This window comes from Ranitomeya variabilis, chromosome 7 (genome assembly GCF_051348905.1).
Source record: "Ranitomeya variabilis isolate aRanVar5 chromosome 7, aRanVar5.hap1, whole genome shotgun sequence".
NCBI classification, from domain to species: domain Eukaryota; kingdom Metazoa; phylum Chordata; class Amphibia; order Anura; family Dendrobatidae; genus Ranitomeya; species Ranitomeya variabilis.
This window is the reverse complement of record NC_135238.1, coordinates 43,650,251-43,677,173: the sequence shown is the minus strand read 5'-3', so window position 1 is coordinate 43,677,173 and position 26,923 is coordinate 43,650,251. Positions and strand designations below refer to the sequence as shown.

General features: G+C 43.9%; 1 protein-coding gene across 1 annotated transcript in view; it reads right to left on the bottom strand.

The window, feature by feature from the left end:
- LOC143786201 (piwi-like protein 1) overlaps positions 1 to 26,923 on the bottom strand; it is a 104,614-nt gene that overhangs the window by 67,127 nt on the left and 10,564 nt on the right. Inside the window, exons 2-4 of the mRNA XM_077275489.1 lie at positions 10,271 to 10,351; positions 9,519 to 9,716; positions 7,680 to 7,791 (exon numbers count right to left, since the gene is read on the bottom strand). Coding sequence (XP_077131604.1) covers positions 7,680 to 7,791; positions 9,519 to 9,716; positions 10,271 to 10,351 — 391 coding nt within the window. The remainder of the gene's footprint in view (positions 1 to 7,679; positions 7,792 to 9,518; positions 9,717 to 10,270; positions 10,352 to 26,923) is intronic.

Sequence of the window (26,923 nt, the reverse complement as noted above, 5' to 3'; positions counted from 1 at the left end):
AAGCACAGATTTCCACTGGTCTAATGTCCATTCCTTGTGTTCTTTAGCCCAAACAAGTCTCTTCTGCTTGTTGCCTGTCCCTACCAGTGGTTTCCTAGCAGCTATTTTACCATGAAGGCCTGCTGCACAAAGTCTCCTCTTAACAGTTGTTGTAGATATGTGTTTGCTGCTAGAACTCTGTGTGGCATTGACCTGGTCTCTAATCTGAGCTGTTGTTAACCTGCGATTTCTGAGGCTGGTGACTCGGATAAACTTATCCTCAGAAGCAGAGGTGACTCTCGGTCTTCCTTTCCTGGGGCGGTCCTCATGTGAGCCAGTTTCTTTGTAGCGCTTGATGGTTTTTGCCACTGCACTTGGGGACACGTTCAAAGTTTTCCCAATTTTTCAGACTGACTGACCTTCATTTCTTAAAGTAATGATGGCCACTCGTTTTTCTTTACTTAGCTGCTTTTTTCTTGCCAAATTCTAACAGTCTATTCAGTAGGACTATCAGCTGTGTATCCACCAGACTTCTGCACAACACAACTGATGGTCCCAACCCCATTTATGAGGCAAGAAATCCCACTTATTAAACCTGACAGAGCACACCTGTGATGTGAAAACCATTCCTGGTGACTACCTCTTGAAGCTCATCAAGAGAATGCCAAGAGTGTGCAAAGCAGTCATCAAAGCAAAAGGTGGCTACTTTGAAGAACCTAGAATATAAGACAATTTCAGTTGTTTCACACTTTTTGTTAAGTATATAATTCCACATGTGATAATTCATAGTTTTGATGCCTTCAGTGTGAATGTACAATTTTCAGTCATGAAAATATAGAAAAATCTTTAAATGAGAAGGTGTGTCCAAACTTTTGGTCTGTACTATATATATATATATATATATATATATATATATATATATATATATATATATATATATATATATATATATATATATTGTCTAAGGGGTACTTCTGTCTGTCTGTCCTCAACTTCCGTCACGGTTATTCATTAGCTGATTGGTCTCGCCAGCTGCCTGTCATGGCTGCCGCGACCAATCAGCGACGGGCACAGTCCAATTAGTCCCTCCCTACTCCCCTGCAGTCAGTGCCCGGCGCCCGCTCCATACTCCCCGCAGTCGCGGCCACACAGGGTTAATGCCAGCGGTAACGGACCGCGTTATGCCGCAGGTAACTCCCTCCGTTACTGCCGCTATAAACCCTGTGTGACCACGTTTTTACTATTGACGCAGCCTATGCAGCGTCAATAGTAAAAGGATCTAATGTTAAAAATTTAAAAAAAAAAAAATCAAAAAAAAAAATCATTGTATACTCCCCTTCCGCCGCCTTTCCCGTTCCTCGCCACCCTCCGGTAACCGCTGTGTGCAAGCGGCAGGTTCCGGTAGCAGGGATCGTATGCCAGAAGGACCTGCCATGACGTCACGGACATGTGTCCGCGACGTCTTCACACTCTGGGACCGGAAGCTGCCGCCTGTACCGCGCACAGACGACAGAACTGCAAGTATGGTGAGTATGTTAGAACTACAAGGGGCCCTCGGATCGGAAGGTGAGTATATGTTTATTTGTTAACCTGTGACATACGTGGCTGGGCAATATACTACGTAGCTGGGCAATATACTACGCGGCTCTGTGCTGTATACTACGTCACTGGGCAATATATATGTGTATATGTGTGTGTGTGTGTGTGTGTGTGTGTGTGTGTGTGTGTGCACGCACGCACACACAATTGCCGGCTTTTCCTTTCTCCTTCACAAACCCGACATGATATGAGAGATGGTTTACATACAGTAAACCATCTCATATCCTTTTTTGGGGGATATTCCACACTACTACTGTTAGTAGTGTGTATGTGCAAAATTTGGGCGCTGTAGCTGGTAAAATAAAGGGTTAAATCACGGAAAACATTGGCGTGGGCTCCCGCGCAATTTTCTCCGCCAGAGTGGTAAAGCCAGTGACAGGGTTACAGAACGAGGGTCTTCAGGTGGATTAAGAGTCTAATAAAATATTACAACACCCTGTGTCTTTATTTCATTAAAGGACTTGGTAATAATGTGTGTGTTTTATTAACCATTTCATACTATTGGATTAATAAAGGATAGGTGTCATAATTGACGCCTCTCCAATATTAATCTGTCTTAATAGCAAGGTGACATTAACCCTTCATTACCCCATATCCCATCGCTACAGGGGAGTGGGAAGAGAGGCCAAGTGCCAGAATAGGAGCATCTTCCAGATGTGCCTTTTCTGGGGTGGCTGGGGGCAGATGTTTGTAGCCGGGGGGGGCAATAACCATGGACTTTCTCTAGGCTATTAATATCTGCCCTCAGTCACTGGCTTTACCACTCTGGCGGAGAAAATTGCGCGGGAGCCTATTCCAATTTTTTCCACGATTTAACACTCTAATTTAATAGCTAGACACACCAAATTGTACACACGGACACTTGGAACATTGCTAATGAGGAATATGTAATAAAATAAGGGATATGAGATGGTATACTGTATGTAAACCACGTCTCATATCCTGTCGGGTTTGGGAAGGAGATAGCAAAAGCCGACAATTGAATTACCGGCTTTTATGCTATCTAGCGCTGAAGTAAAAAAAAATATATATATATAAAAATATATTATATATATATATATATATATATATATATATATATATTATAATATATTTTTATATATATTTTTTTTTTGTCTAAGGGTTTTTCCGTCTGTCCTGGAAATCCCGCGTCTCTGATTAGCCAGGCCTCGACCAATCAGCGACGGGCACAGCATGGCGACGATGATGTCATAAAGGTTGCCTCGACCAATCAGCAAGGGGCACAGTCTGCCGCGAATTTGCCTCGACCAATCAGCGACGGGCACAGTATTGACATAGATGTCATAATGGTTGCCATGGCGACGATGTCAAAGGTTTCCTCGACCAATCAGCGACGGGCACAGTCTGCCGCGAATTCTGGAATCATCATTGTCCATATACTAAGGGGACATGCATATTCTAGAATACCCGATGCGTTAGAATCGGGCCACAATCTAATATATATATACAGGGTGGAGCGCGGTAATTTGCTGATTTGGGAATGAAATAAAAAAATTATGATCATTAGAAAAATGTATTTTATATTTTAATTATACTGAACAGTAATGGAATTTTTAAATTACATGGTTTTAAACAGTGTATCTGGCAAATGTCGACCTTCGCTATCCACACACTGCTGCATACGTTTTCTGAAGTTTTCATGAACTCTAACAAGCATATCCACTGGTATTCTGCCAATTTCAGCTTCAATATTGTTCCTTAGGTCTTCCAAGGTGTTGGGACGGTTGATATACACCTTAGACTTCAGGTAACCCCAAAGGAAAAAATCGCATGGGGCTAAATCTGGTGAGCGTGCTGGCCAGTTCACATCTCCCCTCAAAGAGATAAGCCGTCCAGGAAACATTTGCCTCAAACAATTCATGGTAACCCTCGCTGTGTGTGCAGTGGCACCATCCTGTTGGAACCATGTATCCTCTAGTTCCATTGCCCCAAGAGCCGGCTGAAAATAATCCTGTATCATAGACAAGTACCGTTCGGAGTTCACAGTTATGGCACGACCGTTATCCTGAAAAAAGTAAAGACCAATGATGCCTACTCGTGATATGGCGCACCACACAGTGACGCGGTCCGAATGCAGAGGTCTCTCGTGAACTTCTCTGGGGTTTGTTTCACTCCAGTAACGCATATTTTGTTTGTTTACACACCCACTGAGGTGAAAATGTGCCTCATCAGAAAAAAACACAATTGCGTCACGGGGTATCGTTGCTAACATGTCTTCACAAGAGGTCCGCCGTGTCAAATAGTCCCGTGCTGACAATTGTTGGACCACGCACATTTTATACGGGTGAAAATTCAGTTCATCATGAAGAATCCGGTGGAGAGAACGTCTTGAAATGCCAAGAGCAAATGATTGCTTCTGAGCAGAGCGTTTCGGAGATTGCAGTACTGCTGCTCTAACTCTCTCGATGTTTTGTGGTGTTGTAATCCTTCTCTCAGGTCCCCTTCATACACATGACACATTCCCTGCTGTTCTGAATGCATTCACCCAATTTACAATTGATTGCCGTCCAGGAACACGTCCGCGTGGAGGAACAGCGAATTGTAAACGAAAAGCACGCTGCACTGCAATGATCGAGTGGGCATTTGAAAAATACGCTTCAACACAAAATGACCTCTCCTCACGTGTCCACTGCATGATGGCAACTGAAAGGCGGAGGAATACAAATCTCCCATCAGCCACTGTAAGCCACACCCACTCTCCCCTCTCTTCGACCGACAGTGCCGCCACAGCATGCAGTGCAAAAAAGCAAATTACCGCGCTCCACCCTGTATATATATATATATATACACATATACATATACACACACACACACACACACACCTATTCTATGTGTACACATTTATTCTACCTATTCTATTCTGTCAGTGTGATTGTACTGTACACTGCACTGAATTACCGGCTTTTCTATAGAACATCGCTGCGTATTTCTCGCAAGTCACATGCATGGTCCGTGTGTAATCAGTAATTTTCTCGCCCCCATAGATTTTCATTGGCGATTTTTTCGCGCAATACGGTGACAAACGCAGCATGCTGCGATTTTCTACGGCCGTACAAGACCGTATAATACGGATCAGTAAAATACGGCAGATAGGAGCTGGGCCATAGAGAATCATTGTACCGTATGCAATCCGTATTTTCTGCACCTCTCATACGTCTGTAAAACTCGCTAGTGTGACGCCGGCCTATTAGTGTCTTTATGGAATTGGTCCTTGCATTGACTGCAGGAACCCAAACATGAAAGTCTCTCAGGAACCCCCCACTGCCAGGGATAAAAGCGTACCCCCTCCTCCAAGTAGGTTTCCTCCCGATCTCTCGTAGTAGAGACCTGACCAAGGCATCTTAGTCGTTGGCAGAGGTCTCCACACATCTGACTGATTAATCCTCCGTCCCTGCAGCTCTGATCATTTCCCTACATGTTTCAGAAGCAAGCAGTCATGACAGACCTCACATAGGTCCAGGAAGCGAGCACAATCCAGCTCCACGTCTGGATCCCCTCTGCTCCCTCATCATCCATTTACAGGAACTGGAGGCTTTTTGCCAAGAAGAGTGAGCAGCTTTACCATCTGAGAAAATAAAGAACCTCATCCACAACTACCACAAAAGACTTCAAGCTGTCATTGATGTTAGAGGGGACAACACACAGTAATAAGAAATGGGGTATGTGAACTTTTGATCAGGGTCATGTGGATGTTTTGTGTTGTCATTATGATTTAAAAAGAGAAAACACAGTAGTCTGACAATAAATGGCTTCACCAACCACGAGCCATGAGTGGAGGAAATGTTGTGGTGTTATCATTCATATTCTCTGTAAAAAGGCTAATAAATCAAAAATTCTGCTGGGTGTGTAAACTTCTGAGCACAACTGTATCTCTGGTTTCACATTCCTGCATTCAGGTATTCGCCTTTTTCCATCCTTCCAGGGCCGTCACCTATCTCGTACTGTGACGGACCGACTGTTTCCATATGCTTCAAGATGAAGCATCTGATGCCGCAGCCTGGGCCCACCATACTAGGCAAGGACCTCATTAAGGCTGTGTCTCTTGATGAATCTCATTCGGTGAGAGAACTTTGCCTATCAGGACGTGAGAGCTCGTCCTTAAGCTGGTTCTTTTCTGCTTACAACGTGACCAGTAGTTTCCATCTCCAGAGACAGGGAAGGATCTTCTCTTCAGAGCCTTCCCTTCAGATGAGCGGTCGTTACTGCTCCCTTGTAGACGTTATCACGCCTATTTCACCTGTGTGTGGAATTTTACCATGGAAAGACCTTGGCGCCCATGGAGAAGAGTCTTCGGTCCTTCTAGTGATATTGCCTCTTCGGTGTCCATCTCCCTGCCTCTTCCCCTCTTCTTCAGCGTGTTCACCAAATTCAGTTGACATTGAAACAACTCTTGCCTTTCATTGTAAGGAACACGATGGGCCGTCCCCAGATCGTACCTTACTTTCTACTCCCTTGGGTGAAGCAAATCTGACCGGGAGGAGCCAATCACTTTGCCTATTGGTGGTAGGCTGTGTCCATGGATACTTTTACTCAGCTTGCAGAGCTGTATACGAGGAGCTTACAGCCCAGGGACACTTTTAAAGACCAAGAATCTTCCCTTCGACCAACCCTTCGAAGTTCAGGGTCCACCTTATCCGCATGAGCCGTGACTTATATCCAGAGCGGAACACTAAACAAGACAATCTGGTGTTCTTTCAACTGAACTCAATGTTCCTTTTCTCAGTCCTGCTCATCTCATGGGCCCTTCTTCATCCTCCAGATTTCTCAGCCCCTTAGTTTGCATCAGGACACAGAGGCAGCAGACTATAAGGCCGCTGGGTCTCTCCAACCAGGGTGTTTAACTAAATCATAGCAAGGCGTCCACCGTTTTCCCGCCAGAGCAGCACGGTGGGTCAGTGGTTAGCACTGCAGCCTTGCAGCACTGGGGTTCTGGATTCAATCCCACCAAGGACAACATCTGCAAGGAGTTTGTATGTTCTCTCCCTGTTTGCGTGGGTTTCCTCCGGGTTCTCTGGTTTCCTCCCACATTCCAAAGACATACTGATAGGGAATTTAGATTGTGAGCCCCATCGGGGACAGCGATGAAACGGTGTGTAAACTGTAAAGCGCTGCGGAATATGTTAGCGCTATATTAAAATAAAATTATTATTATATGTCTGGTTGCAAAGGGTCCTGAGCCTGGTTGCACTCCTTCCTTGTAAAGCCGTTACCTCCCTTCCTTCTCTAGGCATTTCATACTTTTTTCCTCCCATCGTCTATTTTCAATCAGGATCTTGCCAGGAACAGAGTGAGGTAAAGACCTATTCCACTTAGGATCACAACAGTGGGAGTTTCACGGGCTGTTAGATCGCTTCTTCGTCTTCAGTCCACACCTTCTCCTAGTGCTACACGGTTCTCGTCTATTCTTTAGCGATCACCAATCTGGATTAGGGACGTCCCTCCTGCAGCAGTGGACCAACCTTACATTTTTGAGTACCTGTCTCTCTTCCCACACTAAGGACTGCTTTATGATATCCTATGGTTTACAGTGTCCCCCAATGACGCAATAGAGAAAAGAAGATTTTGGGTACTTTCCGTAAAATCTTTTTCTCTGAGCCTTCATTGGGGGACACGACACCCGCTCCCTGTTTGAGCCATTGTGGGTTACATTTAGGGTAATCTACTTTAACCCCTTTCCCCAGTTTTCTCCCAAACTGGTTGGTTCTCTCCCAGATGGTGGGTATATACTGCTGGGGAGGAGTAAGCTTTATTCTGCACAGTGTCAGCAGCTTACACTCATGGTTTCCTGTGTCCCCAAAAGAAGGTTCCAAGAAACAGATTTTACGACAAGTATCCAAAATCTTTCTTTGTACACAGTCGCAACAGGAGCTGAAAACAGCAAATCGTTGTTGGTGTCAGGTGTCCACCAACTCCAAGGATAAATCAGCAATACGAGTGGTGGACAATCCAAGGGTTTTTTTAAAGAATTTTTTTCTCAATTATATTTAACAACGAAATTAAAAAAGAAAAAAAACCAAAACAGGTTTCCTGAGGTTTCGCACTCAAGGCTCCCAGTTCTCATTATTCCCAGCAGGTCTTACGTTCTTATAGTAGTCCACAAAGCTGATCTCGCTTCCGTCTGCCTTCTTGAAGGTGGACGCTGGAGTCATGTTCCAGGCGATCTCGTCTATACGGTAGGTTTTATTGTTGTACCTGCACAAAAAGCAGCGTTGATCAGTGAAATTAAGAATTCAGTAAAGAATAAGTCATCAAACAAATCGCAATTTCACGCTCTTTAGCAGAAATTAAAAATAATATATATATATATATATATATTAAAAATATTCTTAAAAAAAAAAATCTAATATGATCACGTTTTCTTAGGTCAAAAATACAGAATTTTAAAAAATAAAATAAGATCATATTCAGTATCATCACCAGTAACAAAAGAAGGAATAAAAAAAATAAAATGATTTAACGCTGTAAAGTAAAAGAAAATAATGGCAGAACTGCTGATTTTTAGTAGATCCAAGTTTCCTAAAAATACAATATGTGAAGAAACCATTGTATGTACCTCAAAGTGGCATCGACAAAAACTACAGCTCGCCACACAAAAATCAAAGACTCACACCGCTCCATGGATAGAAGAAAAAAAAAATTAAAGGACTCAGAAAATGGTCAATTTAATTTTATTTTTTTAAACAAAGTTCAAATATTTTTTTTACCTACTTAAAAAAGACAAGTTTAGCATTGCTGTAGCTGTACAAATAAGGAGAATGTTATTGGGTCATTTTTTTAATACGACGAACACCATCAATAAGAAAAAAAAAAACGCAGAATTTTTTTTTTTTTAAAGTCATGACACTTTGTTTTTCAGCATATTATAGTGTAAAATTAATGGTGTAATTAAAAACTACAACTCGTCCCGCAAAACAACAAGATGTAATATGGCGATAGTGAAAGTAAAAAAAATAAAAAAATAAAAAGTTATGGATCTTTGAGAAGAAAAATTAAACACAAATGAAAACTGCTGATCATTAAGAGTCAATTACATAAATTTGGTTCCAAAAGTGAAGGAATAGAATGTACCCAGGTGATCCATTTCCTTCTAGAGGCGCCGGTGCCAACTGAGCGGCCGAGTACGAGGCACATGGCGGCTCTTAGGCTTCTTTCATGCTTCCGTTTTTGCAATCTGCACAGGATCCGTCAATATGTTGAAATGACGGATCCTGTGCAGATTGTATATAACGGGTGCACTGGGCCTGTTTTTCCTGACGGACCAGTCGAGGCTATGCGCACTTGTTGTGTATGCGTCTTCGCAGCGGTTTTCCGCTGCAAAAAACGCATAAACAAAACCTAGGTTAAAAATAATTAAAAATAAATTGGGGGAAAAAAAAAATCGTAATATTCTCACCTTCCGGCATCCCACGCAGCGTTAAGGATGCTTGCGATGCTCCCGGCAGCTGGCGTTCCCAATAATGCCTTGCGTGCAATGACCTCTGCATAGGCAGCATCAATAATAAAAAGAAAGAGAGCGAACGAGAGAGAGAGAGAGAGAATTTCCCTGACTGGAAATTCTTCCGCGCATGCTCAGTTTCAAAAGACGGCACCGTCGCTGGATTCCTGCTTTTCACAGTCAGTGACGGATCCTGCACCCATAGGCTTCCATTATAGCCAACGCCGGACAGTGCAGGACCTGATATTACGACGTGCAGAAAAAACGTTCCTCTGAATGTTTTCTCCGCTCAACGGACAACGATTTACCGACGGATCGAGTGCACGACGGATGAAACGGATGGCCATCCATCACAATTCGTCGCTAATACAAATCTATGGGAAAAAACAGGATCCAGTAGAAAAATTTGCTGGATCCTGTATTTTTTCAAAAATCAACGGATTTCGACGGGAGAGAAAAGACGGAAGTGTGAAAGAGGCCTTACTTGGTGAGGACGATCTGTCCGATCAGCTCCTTGCAGCAGGCGTCCTGGAACCTCTGAGGGCCACACGAGGAGTACAGGCTGCTCATGATGTCGTGCACAGTCTCGTTCCTGAGGACTTTATGGCTGACATCAATGCTCAACATGATGCTGGACTCATACTGGAGGATGGAGGTGGAAAACCCCGGCCAGATGGAGAGTCTGATGGGAGAGGAGACAGGACGGAGGGTGAAGATGGAGGAGAAAAGTAACAGCATCAGTGTGTACAGACACCTACAGGCAACAGCAGGGAGCCAGCAAAGAGCAGGAGGATTCTGTGCCTACATACATTACTTATCCTCCAGAGCTGCACTCACTATTCTGCTGGTGCAGTCACCGTGTACATACATTACATTACTGATCCCGAGTTACATCCTGTATTATACCCCAGAGCTACACTCACTATTCTGCTGGTGCAGTCACTGTGTACATACATTACATTACTGATCCTGAGTTACCTCCTGTATTATACCCCAGAGCTGCACTCACTATTCTGCTGGTGCAGTCACTGTGTACATACATACACCAGAGCTGCCCTCACTATTCTGCTGTAGTCACTGTGTACATACATTACATCACTGATCCTGAGTTACATCCTGTATTATACCCCAGAGCTGCACTCACTATTCTGCTGGTGCAGTCACTGTGTACATACATTACATGCTCCCATGGGTACAGCATGGTCAGTCCCATGTAAACCCTGCTCTGCTGGTTACCGGTGGGCTCGGACTTCGGTGGCGTCGCTCGGGTTGTAGTAGTTGCGTCCTATCTGCTTCATGTCCATGATCTTCAGGAGTCTGGGGGGAGAGAACAGGCGCTGTCAGCTCTGCAGGTGGAGGACGTGTGTGATCCCAGCAGTGGGCGAGGGGATGTGGGAACCACTGGAAGATGTGACTGAGGGTTTATCATTTTGGGGAACAGACGACAATTAATTCTGGATTTTTCTTCTTTTTGCTTTACAGACTTTAACGCAGGAAATTAATCACTTTAGATTTTCACAGATCGGACTTTCCTGGATGTGGCGATAACAAATAGGATTTTTTTAGTGTTCATCGTTAATGACGGGAAAGGCGGTCAGATCAGAAGGTTAGAGATTTTATGTTTTTTTAATGTAGATTTCTATTGTGGCTTTTTGCTTAATATTCTTCATCGGAGACCAGAACTTGTCAGTATTGCCGTATAGAGCAAACGTCACGGCCTCCTATAAAGCCCAGAGGTGCGGACACGGCGTCTAGTGCCTCCCTGCAGCCGTGTCACGGAGGGGCCGCTCTGCACCTGGACGCCCCCAGTCAGGAACGTGCAGCTCAAATGCTGGTCAGCGATTGTCTGCAGCATGTACGGTGTTAAACAGCGATCAGATCCGACTCCAGTCCCCGCTGTATAACCAGCATCTGCCGGGTATGGAGCAGGCGCAGCTACTGAGGCCGCTCCGTACACCCACATCTGACAACATTGGGATGGCATTAAAAGGCCAGGACCGACCTGAAGATTAACCCCTTCCCGCCGCGGCCCTTTTTCGTTTTTCGCTCCCCTCCTTCCCAGAGCCAACTTTTATTTTTCCATCAATATGGTCATGTGAGGGCTTATTTTTTTGCGGGACGAGTTGTACTTTTGAACGACACTATTGGTTTTACCATGTCTTGTACTAGAAGACGGGAAAAAAAATTCCAAGTGCGGTGAAATTGCAAAAAAAAGTGCAATCTTACACTTGGTTTTTTGATTGGCTTTTTTGCTAGCTACACTAAATGCTAAAACTAACCTGCTATTATGATTCTCCAGGTCATTACGAGTTCATAGACACCTAACATGTCTAGGTTATTTTTTATCTAAGTGGTGTAAAAAAAAATTCAAAACTTTAATAAAAAAATAAAAAATTGCGCCATTTTCCGATACCCGTAGCGTCTCCATTTTTCGTTATCTCAGGTTGGCTGAAGGCTTATTTTTTGTGTGCCGAGCTGACGTTTTTAACCCCTTTCTGACCTCGGCGGGATAGTACGTCCGAGGTCAGAAGCCCCGCTTTGATGAGGGCACCAGCGGTTAGCCCGCATCAAAGCCGGGACATGTCAGCTGTTTTGAACAGCTGACATGTGCCCGTAATAGGCGCGGGCAGAATTGCGATCTGCCCGCACCTATTAACTAGTTAAATGCCGCTGTCAAACGCAGACAGCGGCATTTAACTACCACATCCGGCCGGGCGGCCGGAAATGATGGCATCGCCGACCCCCGTCACATGATCGGAGGTCGGCAATGCTGCAGAATGGTAACCAGAGGTCCTTGAGACCTCTATGGTTACTGATCCCCAGCAGCTGTGAGCACCACCCTGTGGTCGGCGCTCACAGCATACCTGATTTTCTGCTACATCGCAGCGAACAGCAGATCGCTGCTATGTAGCAGAGGCGATCGCGCTGTGCCTGCTTCTAGCCTCCCATGGAGGCTATTGAAGCATGGCAAAAGTAAAAAGAAAGTTAAAAAAATATATGAAAAAAATAAAAATATATACATATATATATATATATATATATATATATATATATATATATATATATATATATATATATATATTTAAATCGCCCCCTTTCGCCCCATTCAAAATACATCAATTAAAAAAAAATAAATCAAATCTACACACATTTGGTGTCGCCACATTCAGAGTCGCCCGATCTATCAATAAAAAAATAGGGATTTTTGTGTACTCACCGTAAAATCCTTTTCTCCGAGCCACTCATTGGGGGACACAGGACCATGGGTGTTATGCTGCTGTCACTAGGAGGCTGACACTAAGTTGAGACAAAAAAGGTTAGCTCCTCCCCTGCAATATACACCCTCTGGCTTCCAGAGACCCAGTTCAGTGCAAAAGCAGGAGGAGATTAATATCAATATACTACATAACATTAGAGTATAACATGTGAGAAAAATTCAAGAACCAAAAAGGTAACGAGCCGTAAGGCTAACGGGGTGGGTGCTGTGTCCCCCAATGAGTGGCTCGGAGAAAAGGATTTTACGGCGAGTACACACAAAAATCCCTATTTCTCCTTCGCCACATTGGGGGACACAGGACCATGGGACGTCCTAAAGCAGTCCCTGGGTGGGTAACAATACAACCAAATAACTGTGTACCATCTGACCTATAAATGCACAACGGCCGCCTGCAGAATACGTCTGCCAAGGGCCGCATCCGCGGAAGAATGAGTGTGGACGTTGTAGTGCTTTGTGAAAGTATGCAGGCTAGACCATGTTGCGGCCTTGCAAACCTGCTCCGCCGACGCCTGGTGCCGAATGGCCCAGGAAGCACCAACTGACCGAGTAGAGTGAGCTCTAACCCCCGCCGGGATGGGCCTGCCCCTGACCCGATAAGCTTCTTTGGATAGCCGATCGGATCCATCTGGCTATCGTAGCCTTAGACGTGGCTGAACCCTTCCTGTGACCCTCATGGAGGATAAAGAGGGAATCCGATTTACGGAAAGAGGCAGTCGTAGAGACGTACCTCCTGAGAGCCCGTACCACGTCCAAAGTGTGAAGGGCCTTTTCGACCCTATGTTTTGGCTGTGGGCAAAAGGAGGGAAGAATAATATCTTCATTGAGGTGAAAAGATGACACCACTTTAGGGAGAAAAGCGGGAGATGAGCGTAAGACTACTTTGTCCTGGTGGAAGGAAAGGAAGGGCGCCCGGCAGGAAAGTGCGGCCAACTCCGAGACGCACCTGATAGACGTTATCGCCACAAGGAAGGCCACCTTCCAAGAGATAGTGGGACGTCTTGCAGAGGTTCAAACGGAGGTTCCTGAAGGACGCTTAGGACCAAGTTGAGATCGCAGGTCTCTAGTGGCATTCTGTAGGGGGGAACCACGTGGGAGACCCCTTGAATGAAGGTCCTGACTTGCGAGTTAGTAGCAATCTTATGCTGGAACAACACCGACAGCGCTGAAATCTGGCCCTTGAGGGAACTGAGGGCCAGGCCGGAATCCAAGCCGGACTGGAGAAATTCCAGAATGAAGGGAATGGAGAAAACGAGAGGGGAACGACCGCGGAGTCTGCACCAAGAGAAGAAGGCTTTCCAGGTGCTGTGGAAGATGCGAGCGGAAGACATCTTGCGAGCACTGATCATGGTGGAAATGACCTGCTGGGAGAAACCTGCTTGAGTTGGGATCCAGGATTCAACAACCACGCTGTTAAACCAAATTTTTTTTTTCAGATAGTTTTCAGTGGTGCGTTTACTTCTTTTCCTAGTATGACACTGATCAATCGTATGCAGGCATCATCACGCGTCCTGCAGTTCTATGTTACTAACTGCATATGATTGGTCAGCGTTACACAGGGAGAAGAAGTAACTGCGCCTAGTGAAAACTGTCTGATAACACTCACTTGGATTTAACTAAAGTTAACTCATTAGGTGCCAAATATTTCATAGCTGGTATCTTCACAACAGAGAGACGAAATAAAAATTATAAAGAAATATGCTCCGCATATTACATGGCTTGTCCAATTCAACATAAAAAACTGATGAAAGGCCTCTTTTCAAGAAAACAAAACTATTAAAAATGACCTGGAATAAAATGATGGTTCCTCTAGAAAAGATTGAAATTAATTTGACCATGTGGAGAAGTGAAACTACACAGCGTCCTGTAGTTATCACAAGTGTCTGCAGACTTGTAATCAGTCAGTCGCCTATTTACAGGGTAAAAAGTAGTCACTGTGCTGTTTGTTGTCATGGCGTTTACCACACAGAACATGGGGCAAAGAAAGCTAAGAAGAGAGTGGTCTCAGGAGATTAGGAAAACATTATAGACAAACAAGTCTCAGGTGAAGGCTATATGATGTCTCCTACAGCCGGATGTTCCTGTTACTACAGCTGCACATATCCAGAAGTGTGAAGTCTCTGGGGCTGTAGCCGTCTTCCCTGGAGGCAGCCACACGAGGAATAAGGTCACAAATTGAAGAGATGGATAATACAAAGGGGAACCACAAAACCCAGAACTTTGAAAGAGATTAGAGGAGAACTCCAAGTCCAACAGTGTGAGGTCACACCAAGTGGCATGAAAATTCAACTCAGACGCAGTCACCATAACATTTAATTTCACCCCAATGGTTTTTTTTAACCCCTTCACCCCCAAGGGTGGTTTGCACGTTAATGACCGGGCCAATTTTTACAATTCTGACCACTGTCCCTTTATGAGGTTATAACTCTGGAACGCTTCAACGGATCTTGGCGATTCTGACATTGTTTTCTCGTGACATATTGTATTTCATGATAGTGGTAAAATTTCTTCGATATAACTTGAGTTTATTTGTGAAAAAAACGAATATTTGGCGAAAATTTTGAAAATTTTGCAATTTTCCAACTTTTAATTTTTATGCCCTTAAATCACAGACATATGTCATGCAAAATACTTAATAAGTAACATTTCCCACATGTCTACTTTACATCAGCACAATTTTGGAACCAAAATTTTTTTTTGTGACGGAGTTATAAGGGTTAAAAGTTGACCAGCAATTTCTCATTTTTACAACACCATTTTTTTTTAGGGACCACATCTCATTTGAAGTCATTTTGAGGGGTCTATATGATAGAAAATACCCAAGTGTGACACCATTCTAAAAACTGCACCCCTCAAGGTAATCAAAACCACTTTCAAGAAGTTTATTAACCCTTCAGGTGTTTCACAGGAATTTTTGGAATGTTTAAATAAAAATGAACATTTAACTTTTTTTCACACAAAATTTATTTCAGATCCAATTTGTTTTATTTTACCAAGGGTAACAGGAGAAAATAGACCCCAAAATTTGTTGTACAATTTGTCCTGAGTACGCTGATACCCCATATGTGGGGGTAATCCACTGTTTGGGCGCATGGCAGAGCTCGGAAGGAAAGGAGCGCCATTTGACTTTTCAATGCAAAATTGACTGGAATTGAGATGGGACGCCAAGTTGCATTTGGAGAGCCCCTGATGTGCCTAAACATTGAAACCCCCCACAAGTGACACCATTTTGGAAAGTAGACCCCCTAAGGAACTTATCTAGATGTGTGGTGAGCACTTTGACCCAACAAGTGCTTCACAGAAGTTTATAATGCAGAGCGGTAAAAATAAAAAATCATATTTTTTCACAAAAATGATCTTTTCGCCCCCAATTTTTTATTTTCCCAAGGGTAAGAGAAGAAATTGGACCTCAAAAATTGTTGTGCAATTTGTCCTGAGTACGCTGATACCCCATATGTGGGTGTAAACCATTGTTTGGGCGCAGGGCAGAGCTCGGAAGGGAAGGAGCGCCATTTGACTTTTCAATGCAAAATTGACTGGAATTAAGATGGGATGCCATGTTGCGTTTGCAGAGCCCCTGATGTGCCGAAACATTGAAACCCCCCACAAGTGACACCATTTTGGAAAGTAGACCCCCTAAGGAACTTATCTAGATGTGTGGTGAGCACTTTGACCCAACAAGTGCTTCACAGAAGTTTATAATGCAGAGCCGTAAAAATAAAAATTCTTTTTTTTCACAACAATGATTTTTTAGCCCCCAGTTTTGTATTTTCACAAGGGTATCAGGATAAATTGGAACTCAAAAGTTGTTGTCCAATTTGTCCTGAGTATGCTGATACCCCATATGTGGGGGGGAACCACTGTTTGGGCGCATGACAGAGCTCAGAAGGGAAGGAGCGCCATTTGGAATGCAGACTTAAATGGATTGGTCTGCAGGCGTCACGTTGCATTTGCAGAGCCCCTGATGTACCCAAACAGTACAAACCCCCCACAAGTGACCCCATATTGGAAACTAGACCCCCCAAGGAACTTATCTAGATGTGTTGTGAGAACTTTGAACCCCCAAGTGTTTCACTACAGTTTATAACGCAGAGCCGTGAAAATAAAAATTCTTTTTTTTTTTCACAAAAATGATTTTTTAGCCCCCAGTTTTGTATTTTTACAAGGGTATCAGGATAAATTGGACCCCAAAAGTTGTTGTCCAATTTGTCCTGAGTATGCTGATACCCCATATGTGGGGGGGAACCACTGTTTGGGCGCATGGGAGAGCTCGGAAGGGAAGGAGCGCCATTTGGAATGCAGACTTAAATGGATTGGTCTGCAGGCGTCACGTTGCATTTGCAGAGCCCCTGATGTACCCAAATAGTACAAACCCCCCACAAGTGACCCCATATCGGAAACTAGACCCCCCAAGGAACTTATCTAGATGTGTTGTGAGAACTTTAAACCCCCAAGTGTTTCACTACAGTTTACAACGCAGAGCCGTGAAAATAAAAAATCCTTTTTTTCCCACAAAACTTATTTTTTGGCCCCCAGTTTTGTATTTTTCCAAGGGTAGCAGGAGAAATTGGACCCCAAAAGTTGTTGTACAATTTGTCCTGAGTACGCTGATACCCCATATGTGGGGATAAACCACTGTTTTGGCGCATGGGAGAGCTCGGAAAGGAAGTAGCACCGTTTGACTTTTCAATGCAAAATTGACAGGAATTGAGATGGGACGCCATGTTGCGTTTGGAGAGCCACTGATGTGCCTAAACATTGAAACCCCCCACAAGTGACACCATTTTGGAAAGTAGACCCCCTAAGGAACTTATCTAGATGTGTTTTGAGCGCTTTGACCCACCAAGGGCTTCACAGAAGTTAATAATGCAGAGCCGTAAAAATAAAACAAATTTTTTCCCACAAAAATTATTTTTTTAGCCCCCAGTTTTGTATTTTCCCGAGGGTAGCAGGAGAAATTGGACCCCAAAATTTGTTGTCCAAGTTGTCCTGAGTGCGATGATACACCATATGTGGGGAGAACCACTGTTTGGGCGCATGGAAGGGCTCGGAAAGGAAGGAGCGCCATTTGGAATGCAGACTTAGATGGAATGGTCTGCAGGCGTCACATTGCGTTTGCAGAGCCCCTAATGTACCTAAACAGTAGAAACCCCCCACAAGTGACACCATGTTGGAAAGTAGACCCCCTAAGGAACTTATCTAGATGTGTGGTGAGAACTTTGACCCACCAAGGGCTTCACAGAAGTTTATAATGCAGAGCCATAAAAATAAAACAAAATTTTTTTCCCACAAAAATTATTTTTTAGCCCCCAGTTTCGTATTTTCCCGAGGGTAACAGGAGAAATTGGACCCCAAATGTTGTTGTCCAATTTGTCCTGAGTGCGCTGATACCCCATATGTGGGGGGGAACCACCGTTTGGACGCATGGAAGGGCTCGGAAGTGAAGGAGCGCCATTTGGAATGCAGACTTAGATGGAATGGTCTGCAGGCGTCACATTGCGTTTGCAGAGCCCCTAATGTATCTAAACAGTAGAAACCCCCCACAAGTGACACCATGTTGGAAGGTAGACCGCCTAAGGAACTTATCTAGATGTTTGGTGAGCGCTTTGACCCACCAAGGGCTTCACAGAAGTTTATAATGCAGAGCCGTAAAAATAAAACTAAAAATTTTTCCCACATAAAATATTTTTCAGCCCCCGGTTTTGTATTTTCCCAAGGGTAACAGGAGAAATTGGACCCCAAAAGTTGTTGTCCAATTTGTCCTGAGTGCGCTGATACCCCATATGTGGGGGGAACCACCGTTTGGATGCATGGGAGGGCTCGGAAGGGAAGGAGCGCCATTTGGAATGCAGACTTAGATGGAATGGTCTGCAGGCGTCACATTGCGTTTGCAGAGCCCCTAATGTACTTAAACAGTAGAAGCCCCACACAAGTGACCCCATTTTGGAAACTAGACCCCCCAAGGAACTTATCTAGATGTGTTGTAAGAACTTTGAACCCCCAAGTGTTTCACTACAGTTTATAACGCAGAGCCGTGAAAATAAAAAATCTTTGTTTTTCCCACAAAAATTATTTTTTAGCCCCCAGTTTTGTACTTTCCCAGGGGTAACAGGAGAAATTGGACCCCAAAGGTTGTTGTCCTATTTGTCCTGAGTACGCTGATACCCCATATGTTGGGGTAAACCCCTGTTTGGGCACACGGGAGAGCTCGGAAGGGAAGGAGCACTGTTTTACTTTTTCAACGCAGAATTGGCTGGAATTGAGATCGGACGCCATGTTGCGTTTGGAGAGCCCCTGATGTGCCGAAACAGTGGAAACCCCCCCAATTATAACTGAAACCCTAATCCAAACACACCCCTAACCCTAATCCCAACAGTAACCCTAACCACACCTCTAACCCTGACACACCCCTAACCCTAATCCCAACCCTATTCCCAACCGTAAATGTAATCCAAACCCTAACCCTAACTTTAGCCCCAACCCTAACTGTAGCCTTAACCCTAACTGTAGCCTTAACCCTAGCCCCAACCCTTGCCCCAACCCTAGCCCTAATGGGAAAATGGAAATAAATACTTTTTTTTTTATTTTTCCCTAACTAAGGGGGTGATGAAGGGGTGTTTGATTTACTTTTATAGCGGGTTTTTTAGCGGATTTTTATGATTGGCAGCCGTCACACACTGAAAGACGCTTTTTATTGCAAAAAATATTTTTTGCGTTACCACATTTTGAGAGCTATAAATTTTCCATATTTTGGTCCACAGTCATGTGAGGTCTTGTTTTTTGCGGGACGAGTTGACGTTTTTATTGGTAACATTTTTGGGCACGTCACATTTTTTGATCGCTTTTTATTCCGATTTTTGTGAGGCAGAATGACCAAAAACCAGCTATTCATGAATTTCTTTTGGGGGAGGCGTTTATACCGTTCCGCGTTTGGTAAAATTGATAAAGCAGTTTTATTCTTCGGGTCAGTACGATTACAGCGATACCGCATTTATCTCTTTTTTTATGTTTTGGCGCTTTTATACGATAAAAACTATTTTATTGAAAAAATAATTATTTTTGCATCGCTTTATTCTCAGGACTATAACTTTTTTATTTTTTTGCTGATCATGCTGTATGGCGACTCGTTATTTGCGGGACAAGATGACGCTTTCAGCGGTACCATGGTTATTTATATCAGTCTTTTTGATCGCGTGTTATTCCACTTTTTGTTCGGCGGTATGATAATAAAGCGTTGTTTTTTGCCTCGTTTTTTTTTTTTTTTCTTATGGTGTTTACTAAAGGGGTTAACTAGTGGGCCAGTTTTATAGGTCGGGTCGTTACGGACGCGGCGATACTAAATATGTGTACTTTTATTGTTTTTTTTTATATATTTAGATAAAGAAATGTATTTATGGGAAAAATATATATATATTTTTTTTCATTATTTTGGAATATTTTTTTTTATTTTTTTTTACACATTTGGAAATTTTTTTTTTTTACTTTTTTAGTTTGCCCCAGGGGGGGACAATACAGATCGGTGATCTGCCAGTTTGCATAGCACTCTGACAGATCACCGATCTGCGAGAAGTGCAGGCTGCTTCACAGTGCCTGCTCTGAGCAGGCTTCTGTGAAGCCACCTCCCTCCCTGCAGGACCCGGATCCGCGGCCATCTTGGATCCGGGTCTGGAGCAGGCAGGGAGGGAGGTAAGACCCTCGCAGCAACGCGATCACATCGCGTTGCTCCGGGGGTCTCAGGGAAGCCCGCAGGGAGCCCCCTCCCTGCGCGATGCTTCCCTGCACCGCCGGCACATCGCGATCATGTTTGATCGCGGTGTGCCGGGGGTTAATGTGCCGGGGGCGGTCCGTGACCGCTCCTGGCACATAGTGCCGGATGTCAGCTGCGATATGCAGCTGACACCCGGCCGCGATCGGCCGCGCTCCCCCCGGGTCACGGGGGGAGCGCGGCCGATCGCGTATGACGTTCTATCCCGTCGGCGGTCATGGGGGCCCACCCCACCTCGACGGGATAGTACGTCTGATGTCAGGAAGGGGTTAAATATGAGTTTGCTGTATCAAAACATTATCTCCACAAAATACAATAAATTTGGGCTAAAAAATTGTTTGTGCTCAAACCTGGTGGGGAAGGCTTTTTGGTACAATATAATAATAATAATAATTTTTATTTATATAGCGCCAACATATTCCGCAGCGCTTTACAACTTATAGAGGGGACTTGTACAGACAATAGACATTACAGCATAACAGAAATCACAGTTCAAAACAGATACCAGGAGGAATGAGGGCCCTGCTGCTCGCAAGCTTACAAACTATGAGGAAAAAGGGGAGACACGAGAGGTGGATGGTAACAATTGCTTTAGTTATTTGGACCAGCCATAGTGTAAGGCTCGGGTGTTCATGTAAAGCTGCATGAACCAGTTAACTGCCTAAGTATGTAGCAGTACAGACACAGAGGGCTATTAACTGCATAAAGTGTATGAGAACACGATGCAAGGAACCTGATTATGTGTTTTTTTTTTTTTTCTATTTTTAATAGGCAACACAGGGATAGTTAGGTTAATGCGTTGAGGCGGTAGGCTAGTCTGAACAAATGCGTTTTTAGGGCACGCTTAAAACTGTGGGGATTGGGGATTAATCGTATTAACCTAGGTAGTGCATTCCAAAGAATCGGCGCAGCACGTGTAAAGTCTTGGAGACGGGAGTGGGAGGTTCTGATTATTGAGGATGCTAACCGGAGGTCATTAGTGGAGCGGAGGGCACGGGTAGGGTGATAGACTGAGACAAGAGAGGAGATGTAGGGTGGTGCTGAGCCATGGAGTGCTTTGTGGATGAGGGTAGTAGTTTTGTACTGGATTCTGGAGTGGATGGGTAGCCAGTGTAATGACTGGCACAAGGTAGAGGCATCGGTGTAACGGTTGGTGAGGAATATGATCCTGGCAGCAGCATTCAGGACAGATTGGAGCGGGGAGAGTTTGGTAAGAGGGAGGCCGATTAGTAGAGAGTTACAATAGTCCAGACGGGAGTGAATAAGAGAAACAGTAAGAGTTTTTGCAGAGTCGAAAGTAAGAAAAGGGCGAATTCTAGAAATGTTTTTGAGATGCAAATAAGAAGAGCGAGCCAGTGATCGAATGTGGGGGGTGAATGAAAGCTCGGAATCAATAAATGATGGCGGGTATGTATCTTCCATAGAGCCTGAGTTCACACAATTCTTTCTCAAGAGGAGGCCTGGCACCAACTGTAGTGAACTTGGACATATGGGAGTACCATTTCCATGTAACTGAACGATTGAGCGCATGTTTCTTGGGCACATAAAATGAGAACTGACAATGCACTGGTGATAGAGGAAGGAGTGTGTGGAGCAGACTGGTTACGAGGAAGATGATCAAGAGGAGAGGAAGAATATGTGTGTGTGAAATGGCCAGCGCCCCCCCTCCCAACTCGTTCCTACTAGGAGGTGCTCCCTGAGTCCATGTGTGACTACCACTGACAGTGTCCCTACCACTTCAACACAGATTGGCATTAAAATTGTCATGCCCATCTCCTCCATATCATTTTCTGACAATAAAGGCTGACTGACTGAACAGCAATCTAGTCTGAACTGGTGCATAACCAAAAAAGTCTTACATAGCAAATAGATCAATGGCTGCACTCAACTGTACTTAAGCAAGGAAATGTGCGATACATGAAATGTGAATAGCTTAATGGCTTGTGAAATCTATGAAAAACACATGAGATGCTTAGCACAAGATTTGGCCAAAAAATGTGAGCCCATCCACCAAACATCAAGGTAATCTCAGATCGGATGGGTACCTGACTTGACTGCCTAGTGTGAACACTTACCTATGGCGGGGCATTCACCATGCTGTGATTTTAACTACATCCAAACACAGTTGGTTCTGACCTTCCTATAAATGCAGGCTTTACCATGTAATTAGCCATAGGTAAGTGTTCACACTAGGCAGTCAGGTCAGGTACCCATCCGATCTGAGATTACCTTGATGTTTGGTGGATGGGCTCACATTTTTTGGCCAAATCTTGTGCTAAGCATCTCATGTGTTTTTTCATAGATTTCACAAGCCATTAAGCTATTCACATTTCATGTATCGCACATTTCCTTGCTTAAGTACAGTTGAGTGCAGCCATTGATCTATTTGCTAATAAAGGCTGACTGATCATGTCTTCCAAAATCTCAACTAGAAGAACATTTTTTTGGTGTATTATGTTCCTCAACCTCCAGGGTGCTGTTGGCTAGGGGACTTTGGGACAGAAAAGAAACAGGTATCATTAACAGATTGGACATTTTGCTCTGCACAACATTAAACGATGTGATGGCTGAGGAGGTAAACCCGGCAGAAACGCTGACTCCAGCTGATGATGTCGCTGTCAGAGGCTACATTATCCTGCTGTGCTTAAGATGAGCAATAGCACACATACGCCATAACATCCTTCACGTTCTCCTCGCTAACCTGACTGCCAGAATTTGTAAAAGAGGCCAAATGTGACTAGTGTTTGGTAATACTGAAGGTTTCTAACAGCACTGCCAGATATTGTTATTTTTTCTATCTCCCTGCCATGGCCGTTGCCTATATTTTGTTTAGGTTTAGCATACGTTTTTTTGCGAAAGTATAAGGTTTTATTTGTTTCTAAGCTTTTCGCAATTTTCAAGTTTTATTCCCTTAAGCCATAGAGATATGTCACACAAAATAATTAATAACTAACATTTCCCACATGTCTATTTTACATCTGCATCATTTATGAAACATATTTTTTTGTTGGGAAGTTAGAAGGGGTTGATCAGCGATTTCTCATTTTTCCATCAAAATGTACAAAAGCCCTTTTTCTTGGACCACCTCACATTTTTAATTGAATTTGAGGGGCCTATGTGACAGAAAATGCCCAAAAGTGACACCGTTCTAATAACTGCACCACTCAAAGTGCTCAAAATCACGTTCAAGAAGTTTATTAACCCTGTAGGTGCTTTACAGGAATTAAAGCAATGCAGAAGGAAAAAAATTAACATTTTATTCTTCTTTATAAAATTGTTGGTTTTGACCCAAATTACTTTTATACAAGGGCAACAGGAGAAAATGGACCCCAGAATTTGCTGTATCATTTCTCCTGAGTACGCCAATACCCCATATGTAGTGGAAAACTGCTGTTTGGGTGCACGGCAAAGGTTGGAACGGAAGGAGCACCGTTTAACGTTTTGAACAGAAAATTGGCTGGAATCAAGAGTGTTTGCAGAGCCCCTTATGTGCATAAACTGTGGAAACTCCCGATAAGTCAGCTTATTTTGTAAACTATACCCCTCAAGGAACATATTTAGAGGTGTGAGCACCTTGAACCCAGAGGGGCTTCATAGAATTTTCTAATGTTGAGGCTCGAAATTGAAAAAAAATTAACTTATGCCATAAAAGTGTTGGTTTTGCCCCAAATTGTTCATTTTCACAAAGGTAACAGGATAAGATGGACCATACAATTTGTGGTGCAGTTTATTCTGAGCACACTGATACCCAGTATGTGTTGGAAAACTACTGTTTGGGCGCACGCCAGGTCTCGGAAGGAAGGAGCACCAACTGAATTCTGGAGCTCAATTTAGGCTGGAATAGATTGCGGTTGCCATGTCACATTTGACGAGCCCCTGACAGGTTAAAACAGCAGAAACCCCACAAGTGACTCCATTTTGGAAACTAACACTCTTGAGGAATTCATCTAGGGGTGTAGTGAGCATTTTTATCCTTCAGTTGATTCACAGAATTGAATAACATTAGGCTGAGTAAATGGAAAGTTAACATTTTTTCCACTAAAATTTTCTTTTGGTACAAGTTTTTAATTTTCAAAAGGAATAATAGGAGAAAATGAATGGTGGAATTTGTTGTGTTACTCGTCCTGAGTACGCCGATACCCCATATGTGGTCAAAAACTACTTTTCCGGCACAATGCAAAGTTCTGAAGGGAAGAAGCGCCATATTGGAGTTTAGATCTTACTAGAATGGTTTGCAGGTGCCATGTCACATTGGCAGAGCCCCTGAGGTGCCAGAACAGCAGAAACCCCAATGAAGTCATTTAAGTTTCCAAACTACACACTTGATGAATGCATCTAGGGGTGCAGTGATCATATTGACACCACATGTGCCTCACAGAATTAAAATAACTTTGGGCAGTGAAGAAAGACTAATTACATTTTTACCACTAAAATGTTGTTTCAGCCCCAAGTTTTAAATTTTTATACGGGCTAATAGTAAGAAATGGACCTGACAGTTTGTTTGACTCCACACATAAGACCTCAGGAGTGGACATGGATGTCAGACATATGTACCATCCTCCAAAACTTTGAGGACTCCACCAAGATGGTGAGTGGCGATGATACAATAATTAGCATCACCATCCCACTTCTCTCTGCTCTGAAATGCTCTCTGCTCACTATCAAAGAAGATGCGTTGCAGTCGGAGATTGATGAGATGGAGCAAGGAACCATACATGGTGAATACACACAGCCCACCCACATCTCATCTCAACGTGGATAGGGTGACAATGAGGAAGAGGAGGAGGCGGAGGAAGAACAGGAGCTACTTTCATGCAATAGATAGTACTACTAGCACAGCTGTCATACCGTCTGTTCAGCATGGATGGCCTGAGGACAGGAAGGAGGAGGACAGAATTTTCAGTCATCCTCTTGGTGAGGACACGGAAGTCTTGCCTGTTAGCAGTCTTGCACACATGGCTGAGTTTATGTTACGTTGCCATTCACGTGACCCTTGCTTTCTCAAAAGTTTGGGTGACAGTCATTACTGGTTGGTGACACTTCTAGACCCACACTACAAAGAAAACTTTCTATCTCATATTCCAGAGTCAGACAGCTGTACTAAAATGGTGCAGGACCAGAGGGCTCTTGTTGCGGAATTATTTAAAAAATTCCCATCTGAAAACGCTGGCAGCAGACATCACAGTTCGTTGCACAACCAAGGACGACAGGCGAAAGAGACAACTCCAATCCAGCTCAAGCTCTGGGAGTTTTCTCAGACCCCACATCGTATAGGCCCTGAGGCACGGGGTACTCTCACAAGAAGTGCAAAGTTTTGGAAGATGCTGAGGGAGTACCTTGCTGGCCAAACCAAAGTCCTCCGTGATACCTCCATGCCTTATAATTATTGGGTATCCAGGCTGGACACGTGGCATGAACTGGCTCTGAATGCCTTGGAGGTCCTGGCCTGCCCTGCCGCTAGCATTTTGTCAGAGTGGGTATTAAGTGCCGCTGGGGGAATTATAACTGATAAGCGCGTCCACCTGTCAACTGAAAATGCTGACAGGCTCTTATAAAAATGAACAAGGGATGGATTGTGCCAGACTTCTGTACACCACTGAGCGATATCAGCCAAACATAACCTCCAATACAGTGTCTTTTTTTGTTAACGCTATTACCATGCACCTCTTTACACCCAAACATGGGTATACAGTACACTTCGTGATTTCAACTTTTTTTCTGTTGTCATTCTCCTTCTCTTCATCCTCATCACCCACCACTAGGGTTGAGCGACTTTTATTTTTATAGGATCGGGTCGGGTTTCACGAAACCCGACTTTCTCAAAAGTCGGGTCGAGTGAAATCGGCCGATCCTATAAAAATGTCGGGGTCAGCCGAAACACGAAACCCAATGCAGTGCAATGGGATACTATGGTTCCCAGAGTCTGAAGGAGAGGAAACTCTCCTTCAGGCCCTGGGATCCATATTAATGTGTAAAATAAAGAATTAAAATAAAAAATATTGATATACTCACCTCTCCGACGCAGCCTGGACCTTACCACTGGTAACCGGCAGCCTTCTTTGTTTAAAATGAGCGCGTTCAGGGCCTTAGATGACGTCACGGCTTGTGATTGGTCGCGGCCGCCCATGTAAACGCCAAGCGACCAATCACAAGCCGTGACGTCATCTAAGGCCCTGAACGCGCTCATTTTAAGCAAAGAAGGCTGCCGGTTACCAGCTGTAAGGTCCAGGCTGCGTCGGAGAGGTGAGTATATCAATATTTTTTATTTTAATTCTTTATTTTACACTTAAATGTGGATTCCGATACCGATTTCCGATATCGCAAACATATCGGAACTCGGTATCGGAGTTCCGATACCAGATTCAGAAGATCGCCGACCTCATGGCTGACCCCACACAGGGGTCGGGTCGGGTTTCATGAAACCCGACTTTGCCAAAATTCGGCGACTTCAGAAAATGCCTGACCCATTTCGCTCAACCCTACCCACCACCACTATATCACCATGGTGATCGTAGTCTGTCATGGAACAGCCACGTTATTGTGTTAAAGGGTGTTTTTGATGCCCATAAAAAAAATGTTTACACAGTTTTTCTTTTCTTTTTTCATTGGATTGTTATGTACTTTTTTGGCTGTGCACCCGGAGTGCCCTTGCATGGATGAGTGGGTAGTTATACTGGAGCAGCTTTACAAGGCACACCGTAAGATGATCGCATAAGGCAGCAGTGTGGGCACGATACTTTTACTCATTGGACATTGTGTTAAAGGGTGTTTATGATGCCCGTAACAAATATATTTACACAGCATGTTGATGTGTACCCCCCAGGGGCACATTATTTTTTATGAAGCCCTC